We start from the raw sequence: 25,147 nt of genomic DNA on the forward strand, positions 1-25,147 counted from the left end.
TTTTCCTGTCTTTAATGTTGATACAGCAGCAGATGGTGGGCTGACAAGCAAGAAATTAGACAGATGTATATCTTAGCCTTGCCATCAGGCTGTTGGGGGGAAAATGCAAAATCAGGGAGGGAGACAGGCAGAGCCAGACTCTGTAGGAGAACTATACGATGTTACTATTCAGTGGCTTTACTCTGAGTAAACTAAGCCATTTTTCATCATCCTTGGATACATGGCATTCACATCACAGTGCTGGAACATGACAACGGTATGCACTGTATGATTTAATCCCTTTTACTGTTAAGGAAAGTCAGAGTACACTGAACATACCTATCAGTATATTACAGTATGTTACTGTTGCATTGGAGCGACATTCATAATGTGTACGTGTTAAAAACAGGTAAACTTTAATGACCAGTAGTAGATTCAACATAGAGTGACAGAGAAACATCGTTAGCTACCATAGAAATATTGCACAATACTTTTGCGATGTCATAAAATATATAAAATAAAAGCAATAATACACAGTAAGGTCAGTGTAATTTCTTTACGCTACCAACACTCTTTAATAATGTTCCGCCTCTGCAATATGCTTTCATTAATGCACACACACTGAACTAATGAACTAGAAAGTTCATCAAGTCTAGTCTGTTTATTTTTGTTTCTATAAAACCTTGTTTATATCCTGGAAGTTAATGTAATCCAAATGACACAGAATAGATTACTAAAACTTAAGACAAGGTCCTACCGGTTAGTAAAATTGCTTTTCTCAAGCTGCTGCTGTTATATTGAAAGTATGCTGTGCTCTGTATATGAGATAATAATCTAAAGTCCGTTTCATATGGAACTATCACATTATGCATGATGAAATGCTTTACGGTATTGCTAAGATTCTTCATAAAATACTGTAAACGATCACATTTAAAGGCGTCATGAAGAGTTTTACTTGTTACCAGATGTCGAGGTACAGCAAATGTTTTGACTTGGCTGCGGGATCTTCAGAAGCTTTGATGAAGGTACATGGATGGGACACAAACATCCCACAATGCACTTTAGTCCTCTTTGGCTTGCATGAACTTTTAACAGTTCCACCTGGGTGTCAAACCTGAAAACCAATCTGGCGCTAATTAGCATTTAATATCTACTGACCTCAGACTATAGAGGTCTGTCAGTCTAATATTACTCAAAACACAACATGTTTTCCTGGTTTTCAGAAAACTGGGAACTATTTTGTTTGACTGTTTAAGGTTTAAGTGACATTAATGAACATCTCATTGCATTTTTCGCCCAACTGGTCCACAGTTTCCAAGCATGTTCCCTTCTTTATTTCCCTCCAGCCAAGCACTTTGAAATGCACTGCATGGCCTTGCATAAAGTGCATGTGCAGATTGATTACAGAGCTCGACTTGCCTATCACACTCCACCATCTTGATGGCTGCTGACAGTGCTCTTTTTCCTCGCTTTTTGTTGTGCTTATCGCCGAATGAATTACTTCCTTCAAAAGGTTGTGTTGCATGATCCATGGTGACAGAGCAAAATGAATATCTGTCCTCTGTCGCCAACGGACATGTTCCCAGGTGGCAATGGCTTGCTCAGGCACATTTACATTACAAGTTACACACAAATCACACATGCGCACACACACATACACACTCTAATGGATGTGCATAAACATGAGCACAGCTTGCCACAGCCAGTTTACCAGAGTAATTTTCCCCCAAAATTATTAATCCGAATTGGAAGCAGACATATCCAGCTTTATGGATTAGAGACTGACCCTTGTAATCTGAATGACTTTAGGACAGCATATGCAGCACTTGTTAGGCTCTCTCCTTTCTTTCTCTCCAGCACACACCATAAGAGTACTGTGCACCAGATTATGAAAATGGAGTATAACGTAATAAAAATACAAGGAGCAATCAAAGGACTGAAGTGGGCCGAGGGGGACTTAGAGGATTTGGATTATTAAGCAGAACACAACAGTGGAATCCCGCTGGGCCCAGACTATATCACAGCCAACAGTCAGAAACCACGGTTCTGGAACATCCTCTCTAATTGTCATCTGTCATCAAGAAAATCGTCTAACGAAATAAATAAGAGATGATGCACATGAGATCCCAAGTTTCTTTTGTTTCTGTACTTTCTGTTGGCAACCAGCTATACACGTACTATTCCCCAAGTCCCAAATGCTGGAAAACTAAGTTTCCCCTGTCCGTGCAAACTTCTTTGCTTTTTGTTTGATGTACAACTCGTCCTGGTGACATACATAAAATGCAGCTACGGCACATCAAGTGCGTGTAGACGGATATTTGGGTTCTGGATGTGTGTGGGCTTGTGTTGAGACTCAACATCACTTCTTTCTTTTCAGAATGAATCCCCTATGAACCCATGCCTGTCAAATACATGCATAAGCAGTGCACCAGCCAAATATTTTGACCTGGAGCATTTTATTTTCTTTTTTTTGCACTTTTTGGTTACAGGCTGAAATCTCAATCTACTCCTTATACCAACCCAGATACCTTAAAAGTTGGGTCACTGTGTAAAATGTAAATAAATACAATGCAATCAGTGCAAATAAAGTGCTTCTACAGACAACAGCTGTATAAAATGTTCCTGAGCCCATGTATTAATATCCTTCATACAATCATGTGTTCACAAAATGGTGAACCTCGCTCCATCCTCGCTTGTGAGCGACTGAACCATGATACTATCACCTGTAACCAATGAACCTGTTTACCTGTGGAATGTTCCAAACAGGTGTTTTTGGAGCATTCCACATCTTTTCCAGTCTTTTGTTGCTCCTGTCCCAACTTGTGTGAAACATGCCGCAACTTTTTTGGATTCCAGGTTTGAACTGCCCAAAAATTAGAACAGAAATGTTTAGTGCTGTTTGATTGGAAGTGGCTTCATAGACACACCCTAATTAGGCACCTATAGTGAACAACTGTACTGTCCTGTACATATACTGCACATGTGTTTTTAGCATGGATTTCTTCACTCCAATGCACATGTGTTTGGTAAAGCACAAATTCAAAGTCTCATCAAGTTCCTGCAGTATGACAATTTCTTGTCTCAGCAGTCAACATCGGAGGCAAGAGTCGCCCCAGGACCGAGGAAAGGCATGCTGTTATTACATTAGGCAATGCAAATATTCTTACTGAGCGTAATTACAAAATAGACTTTTCATGGAGCACTGTGAATTATCTGAGATAATTGTCGGCCTCTCAGAGCATAAATTGTTGGATAAATGTCATAGGACTTCCTTGTACCTAATTAGAGAGATTGAGAAGTGGGTCATTTTCAAATAAGATGTCATCAACATCTTTCTAACAATGCTGAAAACAGTGATTGTTTCATCATTTACACCTTATTGTCATTTTGAGGGAGTGTTATGTGAATTTGGCCCATATGCTTACATCCGCGTCCCCACCTGTCAATAGAAAATACAGGAGACCAGACTTTTACTTCCAATTAAATAACGTTCTACTGTAATGCATGGAATGAAATTAAAAAGGCTCTAAATCTCTGGACTTAATCAGTATTAGCTTTACATTAGCACTGCAGTCCTGTGATAATGGAGGGGGAGAAATCATATGCATTACATGTCACCCTTGGATGTCTATCAACTGTTTCAGTTGAGCAATAAAACCACTTTCCACCAAGTTCATTAAAATTATCACAGCATATGGAGCTCTCATTATTTCTGTAATTCCTGTAACTCGTCATGGGAGCAGTGTGTTCTCACTCCTGGTTTTCAAACCATACTGCGAGCAGAATATTTCTCAGAAACCAAACCTCACTTTGTCCCTGGGTTGCATTTCAACTTGAAAGACCGCGGAGAAATAAAAGGCGGTTTGAAGCTATGTGAGATAAGGAAAACAAGGGATGAAGGCAATAAGATGGGTGAGTGGGACAGGGAAGAGTACTGTAAGGTTGAACTGTCTTCATTACGCATCGCCTCTACTGAGCCTTCCTAATATGCCCATCACCTGCCATTCTCTTAATGACTTGCTATTTCTGGATACATAGAAATGAAGAGACGTGCTCCTAAGTAATTCTCCAAGCCTGAAGATCTCTGAGGACATTTTTTCTGCCTTGTTCCTATCATATAACATGTGGCTACAGTGTTACCAAAAGTCACATCCTGATTGTTCGTGTAATAGCACATGTATATATACTTCCATAGCATTCCTTGGATGAATAATTAAACGTGCATTCTTTGGAAAATACAAAATTGTTCTGTAAAAGCCCCTTTTAATGTAACTCATTTGTTTGAAAAGATACTCAGAAAATGGTTAACTTTGGGGCATTTCTAATTATAACTATTGTACCCTCAAATGTGCAACACAAGCAAGACTGCATATAAAATCCGTCATGCTTGCTCGTGGCAAATGCAAATTAGGTGTAAACTGCTCCAAACTTGGCTACTGCAGTCGACAAAAATCTGGGTCATATTGTATACAAGTTAAAATTCCTTTACCTCACATGAGGCTCATATGACTGGATTGTGGTGTGAGACACAGGATAGTGTGGCTGTGGCTGCTGCACGACCACCACCCACAGCTCTGCAGCATCATCAGGAAATATGCATATTGAGCGCTGGTGTAAATCAGTCCACAGCAACTGTATGGATAGGTGACCTTGTGAGGGATGCAGTAAGCACACTCCCCAGCAAGGAATGCATACTTGCACACTTCATGCATGAATGACTACACAGTACACACGCCACAGTCGGCAACACGCACTCACTCACATGCGATAGCACGCGAGCACGTATGCACTCAATTCCTAATCGCACTTCTTCCTGCATAATCACACTTTTCCACAGGAAGGAACTCATAAAACTGACATTTTCTTTCCATTAAAACACTCCATTGGGTATCTTATTTTCATTCCTAAATGACCCTCACTCCCCACTGGAGTGCAGCAAACAGATTCAACCACACAAAGACAAACAACCACATCATTTATTTCTAAAAGCGAGGTATGATATTGCTCACAGTGGGAAGAGAACACTCTTTGTATGGACTATATATATATATATATATTGCTTTGTTTTAGAACCCCACTGATGTATAATGTATGTAGAGAAATATAATCATGTTAAATGAATTATTCTTCCTGCTAAAGGATTACAAATTGGTACACGAGTGGCAAAGGAATCAGAGCTGTGTCGCCCAGTGCTTAAGCATAGTTGGGAAAGAAGTGAAAATGGTGATGAATACATCTTTTGACAGAAGAAGGAAGAAAATATGATTTATGAATCAGTACAAATGCATAATACCTCCATGTTGAATGGGTTCTGTGATTTTTTTTCTATTTAATAAAGCAGCAGCAATACATTCATGGAGATAAATGATGTATATCAGGATTCCTCTATACTGGACGATCTCATTACATCTTAACCCCAGGCCAGTTTGTTCAGCACTGCAGCTCTAATGTGTGTTTGTTTGTTTGTCTTTGTGTGTTTGCAGGCTGCGATAGCTTTAGCCGTAGCTTTGAAAGACAATTTGAGAGACAAGATTCATTCTATAGTCATGTCTGGTTTTGTAACTCACCTTTAAGTTACATATACACGTCTTCTTTACTTTTGTTTTAACTTTTATCTCCATTACGCAGCTCAATGCACATGGGAAGGTGAGGGGAAAAAAGCGTTTGTTTTAGCCCATGTATTTCTGGATATGTGACTTTCAGGTAAATAAGGCTTCTGTGGAGATTCTGCGGAGGGCACCAGCAGCACAGTGGGGATACGTCTTGGTTTTGATTAACGTTCACATGTAGCTAAGACCTCTTAAGCAGTGCAAAAGCTGAGGGAGACAGAACCGGGTATCAAGGATGAAAGGTTTGATAAATTCAGCCAGCCGCTATGCACGTACCCGTCCACACATTTAGCGGCAAGCAATTGGACATGGTCTGCACAAAGGAAACACACACATAGAGAAAGCTATTCCCTGTTGTTTTAAGTATATCTCATGTTTTATACTTTGTTTATCACTGATGTTGATTACTAGTGAATTTTGCATTTTATATTATTTCAACAATAAAATCAGTGCTACTTAGGGACCAATTTGTACATGCTCTTAAAAGCACTGTATAATGTGTTTTCAGTATTCAAACCATTGCAGCTTGCACAGCATGTGTCACCTGTAGGAGTCCAATAACAATCAAACAATTGTTTGTATTTCTCGCTGATGAAAAGACGACTGAGTTTATAATGAGAAAGCTTTGCATTAGCCTGCACAGATGTCTGATGACATCAAAGACTGATTGTTATATTTCCTGCTGGCTGCCCTGATGTTCACGTACTGTTCCGCTGCCTCATTAGTAGTCTGATAATGACACAGTTAATCAAATAATGCTTGAAAAAAATATACTCGGCATACATTTTGTTTTGATATACTGCAGATATGCATTTAAGTTCAACTGAAGTTAAATCATATAGTTTTTGTCTTCTACAGCACACGCATCTGCTATGCAAATTACTTTGTCACCTGTGTCCTCATTTGAGAAAAAAATCAGAAACCGAAATGAATAAAAAGTGTATTTTCTATGTTTTAGGTTCATGATGGCACATCCTGTTTTTGCATTAATTCAACTCAATACTATTAACTATCCATCAACAGATGCAGACATTATGTCGATACAGCCAATCCAATCGTGCATTAAGTAGTAAATTCCACATTCTATCATAGGCAGAGTCAGACTGAACCAGACAGCAGCCTGCTACACGAGAGCCACAGACTTTGAACAACCACATTAGCTTTCCTGCTAAAATCTCCTTCTTCTCTAACTTACAAATATGAACACTTGTCTTTTCCTGTACCTTTAGCTTGTTGAACAAACCAACTGACAAACATTCAGCAGAAAAAAAGTGCACTGCTAACATCAGTTTATAGGCTAATGCTAGTTAGCTGCTCAGCTGCAGCACATTAAAGGACCAGCGTGCATGATTTAGTGGCATCTAGTGGTGATATTGCAGACTGCAACCAATCAAACATCCCTCGCCTCACCCCTCCCTTTTCAAGCATCAAGGAAAACCATACGTTGGGAAACTCGGTGGTGATAGCTAAGGCCTGACGGTGCACTCTGTGGACTGCAAGATGCTGTAATTTTCTTCCTAGAAATAATTTTTGTGACATTATTTATTGTGAAAACATGGATCATTTATTTGATTTCAGTTGGACTTTAAATCATACAATGTTTTGAATGTAAATCTGTAGAGCTGAATTAACTGTAAAATGGATTTTACACACTATCACTAGACCTAACTTATACACTGGATCTCTACTTGTCCAGTGCAGTAAAGGCACACTGTCATAATGTGTAGCTGACAGATTTTTCAGATTTGCCATACTATATATGAATTTGCCACATCTTATGTCAGCAACCAAACCTGATGTAACATTTCCTCAGGGGAAGAAAACAGATTTGGTTACTATTTTGTTTTGGTTGGAGGAAAACTGCTATCCATCATAGGAAACAGTTCTGTGATATCAGGCGAAGAGCCAAAGAAAAGCTGGCGGCAAACCATTTGGGACATTTTGTAGAAGGGAGGGGGCATCCACCAGCTTGTCCCTGACATCTGCACAATATGTAGCCTCTTTTCTCTTCAAAATCAAATGCAATTGTGGTTGGTGTATTGTAACAGCACTTGTCAGGGGGCTTTATTTATCTACTTATTTATTTGCTTTATTGGCTAATGGGTACTCCCTGAGTAACAAGGGTTTAATCAGCAAGGTTTTCTGACCACATTTGTTTGCTTGATATTGAAATCCCTTCTGTTGTACCTTGTTGCAGACAGTGGAAGGAAAAACCCTGACACAGCACAAAAGACAGGTATCATGTGTAAGAGGCTGTGAGAAATCATCGGTGGTTTCAGTATTGTACAACTAGTTTGTGATGGAATCTTGTAAATTCTAAAAATCTTCTAAATCTTGTTGTAAGTAATTGCTATTTGTTTATAGATCGAAAGGTTTGATCTGTAATTTTATGCTCTTTTAATAATCTCACATTAAAGTTATAATACGGCTAATAATAATTATAATAACAACAATATGGCACAAAGCAATGTTAATAAGTACATTTAATCAAATTCTGTACATATGTACAAGTTTGAGATGATTATACTTTTTATATATAAATATTATACTATATGTATTATACTATAAATATTTCCATTTCGCATTGCAGTACTGTACTACTAATCTACCCAGTAACATACGAATTGGCTCCACACTGACAAACTATAAAATCGTAATACTCTTAAATGTTTTTGTTAGATATCAAAGTGGAATAATATAAAATTCCACATTAACTTAAGTACATTTTGCTGAGAAATACTTCTATGCTTTTACTGAAGAAACATTTGAAATTCAAGAGTTCTACTTGTAGTGAAGTATTTGAAGACCATGATGTGATTCTGATTCCAACTTTTACTTTTTAAATGATCTGAGTTCTTCTTCCACCACTCCAACCTCTGTGTATACCCAGATGTTTGCCTCAGGCTGATAATTATCATAGCTGAAATCTATCTTTGATGGAAGAGAACATACATATTTCAATGCATTTAGCGTCTGGAGAAAATATCAGATAATCAGCAGTTTTATTCATTGCATCAGTAGTTTAGTATAATGCCATCTGCATACATTTGCTTATTAATTTCTGGGCATTCAGAACTGGAGAGAGGAAGGCTCTCCTTTTTTTGACCCTGGGGAATGAAGCAGAAGAAAAGTGGAATATTGGCATGGTATAGTGAAGGTACAATGCTCCCTATAATATCTTTTAAATTTGCTTTAAAAATGCTGCATGTTGAGTGATTAAAAACTGTTGGAAAATGAGCTAATCATAAAGAAATTAATGAAATGATGAATCCCTCCGAGGCTAAAGCGACAACTGCCTCACAAAAAAATAATGGTGGAACAAAGTGAACCTGATTTCTAACCTGCTTGCTTAGAGACAGGAAATGTCTAAAACATTTCTGCTGTATTGACACGTGTTTTTCATCCTGATTGTAAGTTTGCACTCCAAAGCTGGTCTCACAGCCATACTGAATCAATATTGGAGGAGCAAAGCCCTTGTTCTCTGTGTTTATAGATCCATGCCTTCTGCTGGACTTTGCTTTCTCTGCACATTCTGATCACTGTCTGTCTGCTGGCGACGTGACTGGAGAACTGCAATTTATGCTGCCTTTATTTATAGTGGAGAGATATGACAACAGGAGTTCAGCCTTAAGCTGATTTTGTCATACTATGCTGTATGTATCTGCATTTTTAAATGTCATTGAAAGATTAAATCAAATTGAAAATATTTTATATGTCCATAAAATTTGCTCATCTGTTGCTTTTTTAAGTTGTTTCAACTCTCATTTCACCAATATTTTAATCTAACGCTGTCTGGAGACATAGGCATATCCATCCATTAGCTCCATGTTCTTATGTGCACATCAATAAAAGACTTAGAGTCCTGCATACGGCTCTAAAGTTTTATGCCATGCAAATTATAGTACAGAGGATAGGAAACATTTTTCTTTGAGGAGAAGGTGCCCTGGACTCCTCTCGCAGCCTATTAGGAAACTGACACTTGGCCATTCCTGAAGGCTGCACCAGCTCTGTCCTTTGATAATATGTTCCTGAACATTTATGCATATTTATGCCTATTTTACTCTTTACCCTCTTTTCTACATTCTCTTGTACCTGTCAGGACCACGTCGCAACAAATTGTTGGTCATACAATTGCATCTTGAGTACATATCGAGTCTTCGATGTGCTCCTTGATTTCCTTTGTGTCAAGTAGTTTGTGGTAATGCAAATTTCTGTAGAGACAAGCATCATATAACCACTATAGTCTGAAAAAAAGAAGGTATTGAACTAAACTATGACACCAGGCCCCTCTACAGGACAGAAATTTAAGACTATATAATAACTTACTCATCTTATGTTACTTATCATCGAACTTATTAACCAAATCACCACACACACCAAAGCTTTCAGGGACCGTCAGGCAATTGGCCACTATGCTTAGCCAGAAAATAAGCCTAGAAAATGAAGCTCATCACACAGAAAATTTGGAAAAACTTGATTTCCTTGTAAAGTGAAGCCCCCTTCAAAGGTACATCACTGGTGCAGTGTACCAAAAAAGAAAAAAAAAAAAGAAGAAGAAGAAAAAAAAAAAAACCACAATATGTAGCCAGCCATTCCCACCCAGCAATGTTTGTTTCACTTGATAGAGCAAGCCTATTAAGCTGCTATTTTATCCTGTTAGAAGAGCAATAGACATCCACTGTGAGTTTCAAACAAGTCATTACTAACTCTCAGAGGATGCAATACCTGATAGGTGAAAGACAAGCTATCTCGCATGCCTGCATTCCCACTAACCAACTCACAAACTCACTCAATCTCCAATCCATTCCGAGCCCTTTTCCACCCTCAGACAACGCCTCACCTCTTGACATATGCTACAGGTCCATCAGTCTTGATCAGCAGACATGCAGTCCACTCAGCTTTGCAGTAACTTCGTGTGAGTGAGTGTGTGTTTGTGTGTGTGTGTAGTCTCTCCTCTCAACACCTCCTGCCTTCCCTTCCAGAGAAACTGACTCAGCAGCCACTGTCAGGTCTGCTTAATTTTGTCATGCTTGACTTCCTGCTACCTGGAGTCTCATCTGCCAGAGCCCCTTAATCCACTTGTCACTCACAACAACAAAAAGCTAGGAAGGTGCTCCTTGAATGAAGACAGGGAGGTGGAGCATTGGTGGGTGTATGGGTGAGTTGAACTGGAGGTTTTTGTGCAGGTGCACAGGCACAGGTGCAGCAGCTGTGGGAGCTTCGGACTTGTGGAAAATTTCAGCGAATGCCAACGCTATACGGAGAAGAAGCCAATAAATCATTCTACCATGCAAGCAACAGAGAAAGTAAAAGGAAAGTATTTAATGAAAAAAATAATAAAAAGCAGAGGAAGGAATGGAATGCTGTCATTCGTCTTGTTAGACTTTACCAAAAATATTAACAATTAACTCAATGAAAGATATTTTCAATGAGCATATAATACATTATTACACTGATAAACTATTGTAAAGTAGTTATCATGTCAAAGGAATTTAAAGGTTTTGTGTTTCAGTGACCAGCACATATATACACATATAAGCCCTTTTTTTTTTTTATTAACAGAAGCATCCATGCACACTCTGTGTAAAATGTTGGCTCATCTAATGCTGCACTTTCTCCTACTTTTTAATAGCTGTGATATATAATTATATAATAATTTACAATAACATAATAATCAGTGACATGTTTCCCGCTCTATCACCATCGAGTAGTTAAAACATTTGAGCAACTGTTCTGTTCTTTGACAACTTTTCGGCCATTGCAATTAAAAGTGCATTTTTATCAATGCTAATTTTGCCAGACCCACTGGCTAAGCAGGGCATCAGGCCTGCAGCTGCTGCATCCCACTAACCCGGGATGAAGACATGGAAAGAGGATTGGCAGAAATGGGCAGTCCTGAGGATGTTTGATGTTGTAGAGAGGAGAGATAAGTTTAAATTAGTTTTCATGGATCTCTGTAGTCTGTGTTCCAATATGCCTCCAGGATGCCTACACTCCTGCTGATCTGCAGTGCAAAAACTAGCACTTCGGTTAGAATACCTACAATAAGCAAGCAGCTTGATGTGCACAGACGTTTGTCTGGTTATTTTGCAACAGCCTGGTGCTGACTGCGCATTATTTAAATAAGCCAGCCACAATGAATTAAAGTTCTGTAACTGCACTTTGCTTTGATAATGTGCATTTTTTTTTCCAAATAAGTGAAACTTATAAATATAATTTCTGTTGCCCCCAGACATCTGAATTCAATCAAATGACAAATAAACATTTCAAAACAGCCTAGATGCAGTTATGGAGTGATGATATTTCCCATTAATCTTTAGCTCAGATGAGACTTTAGTGCCATATTCACAGTAAAATAGTGTTCTGATGGTGCTGTTTACAGCAAAAGTGTTAAAAATACCAACAATGGTGTCCTGCAGCATTTCAGTCACTGTGTGAAACTCACAGCTCTCCAATCAGCTGTGTTAAATTATATCAAACGGATGTTCAACCACATGCCAATATGATATTCAGCTGAAGGATGACAAAATGTAAAGCGTTTTTTAATCAACGCTATTTTAAGAAAACTGGACGTGATTAACTGCATCTATACTCTTGATTGTGAGGGATTCATCTTGTAAGACAGTGGTTCACAAATTGTGGTCTATAGAACCCACAAGGGGTATCTGAGGAGGTCCCCAGATAAAGGGAGACATTGTCCCGTGTCATAGTTGACAACATATGTTTTCAAATGGGGCTCTGGAGCCAAAATCTGTCAGCCTGCAGTCAGACTTGAGAGGGTCCACTGATTTACAAAAGGTGACACACTGCTGCAGGATGAAAGTCTATACGATCGCGTGTCATTCCAATTTCTCTGTGGCAAAGCCTATTTTCTCATCTGCAATCTGATTTCTGCTAAGAATTGTATGATTGCAGACCCATGGAAAACCAGACAGGTCTCAATAATTATGATCACCTGGGCTTGAAATTAACACCAGCCAGCTCACTCAGAGTAGGTGAAATTTGACTATGGCAGGCAACGCAATTCTAGCAGCAGTTTTGTTGGCTTGTTTATTTGTCTCTCTCTATTTCCATATGGAAATAAAGCTTTTCCAGTGCCGAGGCTTCAAAAGTATGTGCTTTTAAGTATTCTCTCCCACCTACCTGTTTGAAAATAGAAAAAATAAACATTTTCGATTTACTGCACAGCTATCTTATTGTCCGTTCCTGAATTTTGTGTCATTGAGTGTAAGGTATACTGAAGTTCATGAAGTGGTATGTTTTTTATTCTTTTATCTACAACACAGTGGTGGTTTCTTTGTAGCTGAAGTGCGCATTAAAAGAGAAGAATTGGAGAGAAATACATTTGCATAATGAGTATATTGTTTTTGTCACTACACAGTAAACATGTGGATTGAGCATGTGTGAGGTGATATATTTGGCATATTTACTTATCAGTGAACATACCTGGGTGGAATAACACTAGACATGTACGGCTGCAGTTCACTGTCAGTAACCTACGCAGAGGTGCTCTGGGTTATCAGGGTATACTGGAAGAATAATAGATGGCAGCGGTCCCTGCTGCTGAACTGCAGACTTGTTTGTCAAGTTCACAACTTAACAATTCAATATGTATTGTCTTGCAAATAGGTGCACGTGAGCAAGGTCATAGCAGGCAGGGGATGTTTTCTGGGGCCCTGGGCTCTATTATTTATTTGTTACACAGACATACACATGGAATTATAATGCTTATTACTGCCTCTTTGTTATAGGACTGATTTACTATTAGACACTGTGCAGGGCCTGAATTGTTGTGGCCATGCTTCGTTTTAATACTTTGTTTTCCTGGCAGTAAAGCAGCCTTAAGTGCTTCCATGTCATCAAGCACTGGATGAAATTTATGTTAGGAGTAAGACAAGTCATTACAATTCTGACATCATGTTTGTAGGTCTGGGTGTAATAATCAGCTGACTGAAATACTTTGATTTGTGTGTTTACATGCCATTTGATAAAGTGATGACAAGGGCAACACCAGCTTGCATGATTTAGTACAGAGAAACTTCTCTGAAGGAAGTAGAATACCGAGCCATGTTTGATGTTATTATTGTGATTTTTACTATTGATCATGAATTGGGTTTAGTGAATGTATTTGAATGAGTTTTGAAAATAAACCTTACTCCATGCTGATACCTCTTCTCTCTTCACCTGAGACATGAATGAACATTTGGGCTAATTACTGGAACATGCTCTCGAGGGAGGGGTATTCCGAAGCCCTGGCCTATTTGGTTTTACTCGATGTTATTTATATTTTACATTTCACAATTGCTCTCCCTGGCCCCCTCTCCTCTGTCTCTCTGGGTGAATGAGCATGCGAATGACCACAGCTGACAAGCAGTTGCAGGCAGAAGGTTCACAGAGCTTAAAAATCCCATTTTCTTCTTTTTTTAATCATTTGTCTGATGGCAGAAACAGGAGAGAAAGAGGAGACTGTCTCCAGCAGAAAAAAATAAATAAATAAAAAGAAAATGCAGAAATCAGTCTGTGTGTCCAATTACTGTTGGTTAATGTTCATGGGTAAGTCATTTTCAGCACCTCCTAGTGGCAAAATGTGATAAAATTCTTCAAATGACCCTGACGTGATGAATATGCATACAGGAAGTACGTGTCTAGAATCACAGAGAATGCGACTCAGTCACATGCAAGAAAATGTATGTTTTACAATCTGCACCTGCTTGCATCCCTCGGCCTGTGGTAGCATCTTCTGCATTGATTTATTTTCATCACTCATCACTAATTAGATTTAGAAAAAAGATCATGGGTTAAAATAAGCGTGTTGTGCATGTCATGTAGCATAAGTGCGTTGTGCAACTTAAAATGGGTCAGTGCTGACTTCTCGCTTTCACACGGGACACAAATAGCGGTCTCTTGGGTGAAAGATCTGTGTTTGTTTGACCCATCCATCCACTCCACCTTCCTCCAAATGCAGACTTTCTTCCTCTTTATACAACATCACGTAACATTCTCCTTTGCTCCCGTCATAATTTTTCCAGCCGCTAGAGGTTGCCACCAAACAGTAAACATAAATATGGGTCGTAATAACCTACTTGCAAGGTCAGTCTGTACAGCTGTTTTTTCTGCTGAGGATGGACTTGCTGTTATAGCTGTCATAAGGGTTGTTTATATACTAAAAACTGCATCATCAGTATAATGAATACTAGTTTACAAAAAAACGATGCATTTCTATTTATTCTGAAAATCCAGTTGTCAGGTGCTTGTAAGACATTCCTCAGGTAGTGCTTCCATGTTTCATAGCAGAGCCGTATTGGCATATGACATGTGTTTGTATGTGCATGTTCAATATGCACTAACCTTGATGGCATTGGTGGATATTTGGATCTCATGCAGCTTCCTCATCGTGCCATCACGGTCAATGAAGTAGGACGAGGCCAACTGATGAAGGGCTTCCACGTTCTGAGTAGCGTTGGCAAGCTTCCTGTCCAGCTTGTTTTTGGCCAGGTACATCGTCAGCGCCTCCTCTCCTGCAGGTTGCACAAGGAAACGGAAATATGATTAGGATTATACGTACTTAATGCCTTGGAAGTTTTGGGGAAAAAGAACACCTGATGTACTCTAAAGTGCTAAAGTGAAACAGTGAGTAAAAATATTTAAGGTCTCAACTGAAGAAATTACCTAAATTTAAGGTGCACTGAATAAATAATGTGGGTATACTGTAGATATCTTCATTTGGGAGTCCAATCCAGACTTATCTCTGCTGCCAATAGAGCTCTTACCAGTAGAGATAAGTCAGAGGTCTGAATACCAAGGCAAGCAGTTTTAGCTTGAGAAACCAGATGCCCCAGTTTTCCAGGAACTGTCTCAGTATTTGCTGCTTTATCCCCAGCTGGCACCGTCCCCAGAAATGTCCCCGGATTTACCCCTATTGGGATGGCATTATTTCCATGAGAGGTCTAGTGATATAGAATTTTTACCCCAATACCACAGGAATTTTATCCCGTGGAGAACAAATATATCATATCCGGTATCTTTTTTTTTTTTTTTTTTTTTTTTTCCCCACATCTACCCCAGGAGGGGAAAAGACGAATTGAATGCAAACACACACACATAAAAAAATAACATGAGTGATTGCAGAGATTTAATTATGCTGAGAAAAAAAAAACAGAGATGAGTGTGAAGCTGCAGCAGTAGGTGTTAAAACCATGTGGAGCCACTTGAGGAGGATTGTGTCTATTTATCCTTACAGTAGGATTGTGTGGCATGTTCCTGGATTACCACACTTCCACTGTTTTTTTTTTTCTTCCCCTTTCATCTGGATGACTGACCAAATGTATCCATGTGCATGGTTAAATGAAATTACTGACCCTGTGCGGTGATACTAACAAGCAGGCTGGAGAGGTGTTAAATCATTTCTCTCTATTTCCCGTACTCAACACAGATAGGGAGCACTTTTCTCTGTTCTTTTCAAATGTGCTTTTAAGCCACAGAAGAACGGCTTAAATAACCAAGTTGTTGTCTCTTAAATCAACGACAATCTGGTTGGAATTTGGTTGGTGTCTTGCTGACATAACTATCTGCCAGAATTAAGACAAAGACTCCAAAACACAGACTCGGGTAGACCTGAAATCCTTACTTATTTTCTGAAGTAAAGAGGTAGAGTTCCCACTTTGAGTGTGATGTGAATTTAAAATCACTGCCACTGTAATGAGGTCACAACTACTGTGAATACAAAACTGATTATGCGCACAAGAAAATCAGCGTGTGTCTAATCCCTCTCCATAAATGCAGCTCTATGCTCAGAATTAAAATAGGAGAGGTGAGAAATGACAACCCCAAAAAAAGCCTCACCCGTCACCGTGCGTGTGTACAGTATGGACTATATGTCAAGTTTGAATGTCCACAGGCAAACAGGGCATGGACGCATTTAAACGGAAACCACTGACCTTTCAGTGAGCGTCTGAAGGGGAAGAATGCGAAAGCTGAGAGCAGTAACAGGGACAAATATTTACAGAGCACCAGACAATCTCCCTGATTTGCATGTCATATGTTTGTCTGTTGACACACTATGAAGGGTTGAGCTGCTCATTCTATACACATCCCATTTTTCCATCTCTCATTCCTACAAGCGGAAACAGACGCATAAAAAGCAAACAAGCAAACACCAATTCATTTCCACGAGCTCACACACACACACTTGCCTTCCAAGATTACTGCTCAAACGGCAAACCATATGCCTGCAAGTCGCTCAACAGCGTGTCACATATGTTCAGGTTTCTAGTGATGTGAATGGTTATTTGGCCCCCGGCGATGCATTGGAGTTGGTCACTTAACTTGTGGTGACCGTGACCAGGGGTGGGTAGAAGTCAGGGCCAATGTCTCATGCCTGGTTAGAGTACAAGCACTGAGGGGATGAGGCCCCATTCTCTGACGCTACCATGCTCTCTCTCCCTCGGGGGTTAGCAAAGTTACTTACACACACTTGACTTACACTACTGCACAAGAATAATGGTGCCACATTAAGCCGCTGAAATGCCCTTTTTTTAATCTCTATTGCAACTTAGTGTCGCATAAAGGAGGCCTTCTGTACATAAATATTTTGTGGTTATTGCTGCTGGTCAGGCAAAATCATTACCTCCGAGGCTTTAAAAAAATAATCTGAGTGCACCTCTCTGTAAGTAATACATTGTGTAACATTATTACGGGGCACCTCACTGGCACGCTGCCAGAATTAATCAGCTCATGCAGAGCTCATGTGTTTACAGCTGAGAGGTATTTAAAAACAATGTACTGTTTCACCTCAAAATCAGTAAGAGTGAATGTGAAAATGCAATCATTCCCTTAATATTGGAGTGAATGGACAGCTGGAGCAGTTGCTCTGAGCGTCTCATAAATTCACTGAGGATGGGTTTACATTGGAGTTAGTTTAAAGCCCAGCGTGTCTCATACGGATGCTCAAGGGTACCTTGTGCATCCGTATGAGACGCAGAGGGGTGTGCCAAAGCTTCAGTATTTGACGACCTGGGAATGAAAACGGGTTGGAAAGTGTGCATCTACTGAATGAACATATATACGTATTTTCCTTTTAGGTGCATGCATGCTGATTTCACTGAGGGTTGGGAGTTCAAGTAGGGTTTTAAAGTAATGGAATGGCCGGGAGTGCTCCATTTGGTGTTAATGGTACATATGTGGGTCACTTTATGGAGCACATTAAACTATACTGCTTTCTGCACCGCAGATGAAAGAAGCTAATGGATGTTTTTGTTGTTGTTTTTTTCCTTTTGTCAAAATTCTTTCATAAACCATATAGATTCACAGAGTACATGCACAGATACAGTCAAATACGTCCCAACGTCCTGATTCTTTCTTTTATGTATTCAAATCTTGGTCAAATTTGGCAATAGGGAACCAAATTGATCATTCTGATAATTAGCTATTGTTGGTTTAGCACAAGTAAAAACATAGGACTGTTCTAGGGCCAACACAATCTGTGTATTTCACAACATGCCACAGTAGAGAGCAGTAAAACCCCACCATGGCAATGTATGAAAACTCCAATCGCTCTTTCTTTCTCCTTAAAAACAGGTGGATAGACTCTAAAATAAAATACATAATGAATGCATACATGCAGCACATACAAATAAATAGAGGAATGAATGGAACCACATTTCTATTCAACTATAACTAGGTTGTCTTCGCTTTATGCAAGAGATATTACAGAAGTGGGGCTGTTGCTTTGAGATAGCCACACTCTCACTGCCCAGTTATGCCCTGTACCTTTTATGTTGGCATCAGAACAACAGCAGCTACACAAAGTTTCAAGTATGATGTGGCAAAAGGTAGCTGTGACAGCTTTCCCTGGGTGGTCCTCCACTACAACCCAAGGCACAGCCAGTTTTCTGCATATGGACTGCAGCCTCAAGCTTCAGTGACCACAAGTCATTTCGATAAACTACTTCTTCCTCTTCAGTGCTGAATGCATGGGACTGTTGCGCTGAAAAGGTCTCTGATCGAGTCATATAGGTTGTGTGCTCACTCGAGAGTAGCAGGGAAATGAGTATTCAGAGCTCCAGCATGTGAAATCTTTATGCGGGAGCTCATCACTGTGGAGTTATGCCAATACAACCTTCCTTGATCTGGTATGATCAATAGCTGATGGTGATGCTGATGTTAGCTAACCTCAGCAAAAAAAAAAAGTTGATTTTGCTGTGTTCACTGACTTGACGACTCGTCTCTTTTCGTGGTTACGTAGTCTCACTTTAAATATACAGTATGTCACTTCTGCCGCTTAAGGTCCCTCAATCAAAACAATGAAAACTAAAGATGGATTTTGATGGCGTTGTGAAGTAGCGCGGGATCATGGGAGTTGTTGTCTTCATTATTAAATCACCACAACTGCCAATGAAAACGATGATGTGGCACAGGCTGAAATATTCATTGACGTGGTAATATCTTAAATTTTGAGTCACAATACTTTTCATCTTGTTTGTCGACTTCCTTTTTCACTCGCTGACGAATCCTCTGGTGTTTCTCACGTTTGCCCAGAAGTTATGGCAACCAGAGGGGGATAAAAGGGATGTGACCAAATGAAACGCATCTTCACCTTAAATAACATTATGCATTTCTCTGGGTTTGAACATTGTTGGAAACATTTGGGATAATGTACTGTAAGTACACAAATCAACAAAATATAGAACATACAGTAGGTCTAGTCATTTTTAGACAGTTTAATGCAGAAATGTTACATTTCACCCCTTCAAGAGCTGGAGGTTTGTCTTTTTGCCCTCTTCAGCCTGATGTGCAGGACAAGAACCTCTTCAGAAATCACTGTCATAGTGAATTCGATCGTCTCATTTGTCTTCCTGTGCCATCGTAAACATTTGCACGTCCTCTCTCTCTCTCAACTCAAATGCTCTAGACCACAGAATTCACGGTGAAACAGCAGCGCTCTCACTTGAAGTGGAAAACTGATTTCAAACATATGAGGGAGTGGGAATGACAGATGTGATGAAATATGTTCCTCACAGCTTTGGCAAAATGCAAATCTATCCTTGTTCTGACAGCAACACCCTCCTCATTTGTACATTCATGCACAGGCTTGGTTTGCAGTGACATCATTCTCAAACCCTGGACACACAGAAAGGTTTTGGATTCCACTCTCGATAAACATACTACACCTACAGTATTTTTCTCAGTGGCTGGAGGCAAAGAGAGATGTTAAGCATCTATGTCAAGCTGTTTTGATGTGGTTTCCAGTTTCAGCTTCAGAACTTCAGCGATGTTCTGAAGCATTAACTCACAGTGGTGGTGTCTTTTGTTGGGAGGACTGAAATGTATTTGCTCTGTTCAAACTTCAAGTCTCCCACGCGCAGTGAGCACCCAGGATGCAGCCGGGTCATACCTATGTTTTTGCACTTCAAAACCCACATCCCTTGCTGCTTTCTTTAAAGCATCCACACAAGCCAGAAATCAGCTTCAGCTGTTGTAAGGAGATTGAAATGTTCAGACAGCAGAAAAGCAGCAGGTAATTGTTAATTTTTTCATTCAACATCTCAAGCGGATGCTGTCAATCACTGTTAACAGAACCTGGCAATGTTCCTCTCTTAAGTGCTTGTTGGGATGGAGCATTATTACATTGTCATATTTCCAAACATTTACGAACAAAGAGCTGGAGTTTTGAATTAACATGGTCCAATTTTCAGTTACAATGGATATTATCATTTTTATTACTTCTGTTATCTTATTTGTAAGTAAATCAGATATTATCATGTTCAGCTCCTTAAACATTCTTTGAACCTATAAAATCTGATTAATCTTTTAAAGTGTAACAACCACAGCACAATTAGTGAGTCATTGCCTCGCTGCACCCTGGGCCAGTACCTCTCCCCAGGCAACAGAAAATATAGAAGCCTTTATATTCAGTAAAGAGTGGCTCCATAAATCCAGACAAAGACAAAGAGTATTGTCACAAAGAGAGTTTTTTGTTCTTCGAGCACTGCGTGCTGCTGCCCGGTGCTTCCAGGCACCACAGGCACCATTGTTTTTGGCCTGAAAAGAAGCCAAGGGACAATGAAATGCAAAAAATAAAAAATAAATTGCTAAAAAGGTCACACTTTATTTGTAGAATCCAGTAGTAATACTGTACTAAACTTAGAGCTTTAGTTTTAAACAGGGGATAAAGGACGAGGTTGCATGCTCAGTTGAGAGGATTAAGAGAAAAAACAGCAGCGCCGGTCAGTTGTTCAAACGGTCGATGGCAAAAGGGTTCATTTGCAAAAACAGATAACTCAGTTTTCATTTACTTTCCTCCAAGGAATATTAATCAAACTGGTGTTGTTTATGCATTTCAAAAAGAAGAGCTTTTATCTGTTTTTTGCAAATGAACTTCTGCTACTACTGTTGCATCAATAAAGGATGAAGAAAGGGTGGATGACCTGACATAAAAAAATGTGCGACATCAACACACTCGTCCTCCCTCTCTACCCCAACAGCTAATCTTTATTTCTTTAAAGGTCATCTTTCCACAAAAACCTTAACCATGATCATGTTCTTTTCCTAACCACAACCAAGTAGTTTAAGATGCCTTAATTGGACCGAACCTTAGAGGTGCCCTTTGGAGTTTTCTTGGTTTTGCTTCATCAAAAAGTGCAAGAAACGTGTTGAGTGCATTTCCCTCTTCATACAAAAATTGCAAAGCTGTTCATTTAATATTCTAAATGGTTTATTGTTTCCATCAAAGTTTGTGAGCTTGCAGTCCTCTTCATTGCTTTTTGCAGGTGCATTGACATGCTTCTTTTTGTGTTAATACCGTCCATTGCGTCCATTGCTCCATAGTGCGCCTAGTGCTCAGATACTCCACAGGGTACCTCCAACTGTAGGATGGTGAAAGCTTCCCATACAGCCTGCAGAATATTAATGAATTCAGAAAATTGCACACATGTAACGTGACTCACCAGAGGAAGAAGCCCAGTCCATCCTGAGAGTGATCACGCACAAGGTACCCTCAGCATCCACATGAGACGCACTGGGCTTTCAACTAACGCCACCATAAGCCCATCTGTGTCAACATTAGACACTCAGAGCAAGGTGACATAGTATAACGAGCAACGATGTCCGCAAATGGAGGAAGGCAAGGAGACACACACACGACTTTCACTCAGAAGAGTAGCGCTCATGCCCCAGTCGTGTTTCATGCCTAAACCTAACCAAATGGTGACTGTTGCACAGCATTAACCACATGCTACAGAAGCTTTCTGGCAGTAAGGCTATGTGCTGCGATTGTGTTGGGTGACTGGAGCAGATACTCTTGAAAAGCCATGAGATGCCTAGGAGCACGACAAAACATCAATATTTAACACTCTGGGAATGTGACGGGTTGGTATTATGGGAGGTTACTCAGGAGTCGTCAAAGAATAACTCAGCTTGTCTATGCAAGAGGCAATTATTTTCGCTGGAAAATTGGTTGTATTGAGTCCCTAAGTGAGAATTTTTATTTGCTCTCAGAGTTATTTGTTGAGATAAGGACTCATTGATTGGTAGTTGAACTGTTGGTTTTGAAATGAGCAATGACTGTCTCCTTGGCTGGTGCTGACCTTGTTGTGCTTTGTTTATTTGTTTACACTGATACAGGCTCATAAAAAGTGAAAATATTAAACAATAATTCCAATTTCTGTTTGAAAATCAGGCCCCCACAGTCTTTGGACAGATGCAGTTGATGACCCCTGCTGTTAGGGAGCCAGATCAGAAAGCACCCGACTTTATAATATAAGACTTTTTCGAAAGGATCATAAGGGTTATTTCAATTTCAATCAGTTATGAAGACTACACTGAGTGAGGAAGTGAGATAAAAAAGGTGGCTCTTATTTCGATGTGATGCTTCCAAAATACCCCAAAAGTGACTACTCTTTATTTTTCTCAGCTATTATGCTTCAGTCACTTCACTTGAAGATTGCCACATTATGTGCATTTGCTGTCTTGCACAACCAAGACACTCAAAAAGGAAAAACAGACAAAAAAAAAAAGACACAATAGTGCTCAGTGGTTATACATTGTAACCATTTCTATGTAGTTCAGAAGAGAGGACCTTTAATGGGGCTATTTAGACCTGACCACTCAACTTTAAGTTTCCTGTGAGAATGAGAATTCTCTTCTTCCCTCTCAAGTGTATAATGACTCTTGAGACCACAAAGTGTAGGTGCCTAAAGAGAGAATTAGCCTCTTTTTCGTACTTATCGCTAGCCTGGTGTGCACATTTATTGGTTCACATAACTGTGGTCTTTAATGGGGAAACCCAAGATTGAGATAAGAGTGTGCTGACCCATAACTTGAAACAAAATGGTCCCAAGGTTGATAACATGGTGATTACTCAGAAGTAGAGGAGAGGAGCCAGAGGTTAGAAAAATAATGAAAGGCAAGAAATGTAAAGAGGAAACATATAAAGGGATGCAATACGATGAGAATAAGAAGGATGCTGTGGTTGAAAATGATACTGTGACTATTTCTGTGGCAATTTTAGCCACCTGGTGCATCGGTGGCGATGGTGTTCCTCCTAGCTTAGACGCACTTAATTACATTTTATCTTCATATCATGCTTCAGTTCAATATTGTATTTCCAGATTCCAAAATTAGTGTCTCAGCACGCATCACCTTACAGAGTGGTGTGTGTCACACTGCGACTCTTTCACGCCTGATGTTCCTCTGCACAGTTTAACTGAATTATTAAAGCCTACTGTTTGACATTAAGTGGACTGCAAAATTTTAAAATTAAACAAGTCTCCTACTGGATTTCATTTTTGTGTTAAATGTTTAAGCACCTATGGTTCTAGTTGAAGTATCAGTGCTGACATACAAAAACTGCCTCAATTTGTTCTGTAAGATTAGACAAAAGGCTCTGTTCTAACTCTTGTTGAAACAGAACAGATCCATGCGTAATTATGGCTTCAATAGATACAAAATTCGCCATATTCTCTACGCTCTTCATCATTGATCCTAAAGTATCTTTTATGCTAAATGTTAAAACAAATGAAACCAGGGTAGCAAGTTTCAAGTATGTCTGTACAGTGACGACAAGAGAATACAAGTGCTACTGGGGCTTTGTGGAGTTCTTTGAATACTTCAAGCGTACTTCTGAAGGGCTCACTGCATGTGGAATATAATGTGAAACAAACACGTGAAATGCAGATCTCCTTCAAATCCAAGGCACGCTGTAAGATTTGTGCAAGATTAAAATTTCTTTATTTTTCACTTTGCAATATATATTTCAAAAAGCCAACACGTTGTGACTGACACAAGTCTTAATAAGGGTCAATGTCAGCAGTAGACTCCATTGTGTTACGCTATGAGTTGAGTGGGAGGATGGTTCTCTATCTGTGTGAAAGCCTATTGGTTACAGACTACACCAATGCGATACCTTTCGGATTGTATAACTGAAAGTTACGAAATACCCAGGAAGCATGAGATAGAAATTTTTCCTTTTTGTTAAATATTAGCTCGAGAATAATGGAAAGATTTCAATATATGGAGCTATTGATGGTTCTGCTGAGTCATAGTCAATGCGTGTGCTTGCTCAATGTGCAGGAACAGTAAAATGTGGACCAGGTTATACATTGAGGAATTTATCATGTGTGCGTAAGGAAATGATTAGGTTCACCTTGATGTGGTAGCTGCATTATATCCCTCTTCTTTTTAACATGTAGGTTTACCTCTTGCCTCCTTCTTCTGTCTCCATCCTTTTGATGATGCATTACTTCCTTGTTTTTGACCAATGAGCTTGTACATTGACAGAGAAGCAGCCTCTTATTAGTGTAACACAATATAGATGTGTAAGATCCTTCTGACAGTGACCCTGATGAAGACCTTTGTCGGCTGTTAAGTGTTGCCCATATTGCATTCATGATTCAATGAGCCCTTCACAGGATGGAATATGTCTGTACAGTGTGACTGAAGAGAGGAAAAACATGCCAAAAGTATCATGTGTACTTCTCAATGACATTTGATTGTGAGATAACACAGTGACAAACCTCATTCTGCACAACTGGAGTGACTACTTGGCAATGTTTCATGCATACATTTATATAACACAGGGTTTGAGTAAAAGAGCGGATTATCTTACTAATTATATCTTTGAAATGCAATTGGCAAAGTGATCACAGTTAGCTGCCTTCATGCGTCCCTTGGAGCTTCAGATAAGATAAGAGATTCGAGGGAGAAGCCATTTATATTTAGACTTGGACAGCAGGGGTGCTTAACTTTTATTTTGGGAAGCAGATCCAAAATACTGAAATCATCCATTAGACGCATTTATTCCTCTTTCCACACTGAGCTTTTGGAACTGGGAATTTAATGCAACTTATACATTTTCTTACAGTCACATTATTTTGGGAGGGATGCTTTATTGCCAAAACATTACCAAAATAAAAGGAAGGTCTTGAAAGCAGGTTCCATAAAATAAAATTCCCTCAATGAAACTCGCATTTCTGTACAGTCTCCTACCTGAAAGTACTCTTTCTCTAACATAGGCTACCTGAAATGTGCTAAGTGTTTCTGTTATTTGTTGTTAAGACTGTGCT

At 39.5% G+C, this 25,147-nt stretch overlaps 1 protein-coding gene across 1 annotated transcript in view; it reads right to left on the reverse strand.

Annotated features, from left to right (window-relative positions):
- Positions 1-25,147, reverse strand: part of brinp1 (bone morphogenetic protein/retinoic acid inducible neural-specific 1) — a 112,492-nt gene that overhangs the window by 31,932 nt on the left and 55,413 nt on the right. Inside the window, exon 4 of the mRNA XM_076758512.1 lies at positions 14,937-15,106. Within this exon, the coding sequence (XP_076614627.1) occupies positions 14,937-15,106 (170 nt within the window). The remainder of the gene's footprint in view (positions 1-14,936; positions 15,107-25,147) is intronic.

Source organism: Chaetodon auriga, chromosome 19 (genome assembly GCF_051107435.1).
Source record: "Chaetodon auriga isolate fChaAug3 chromosome 19, fChaAug3.hap1, whole genome shotgun sequence".
NCBI lineage: Eukaryota > Metazoa > Chordata > Actinopteri > Chaetodontiformes > Chaetodontidae > Chaetodon > Chaetodon auriga.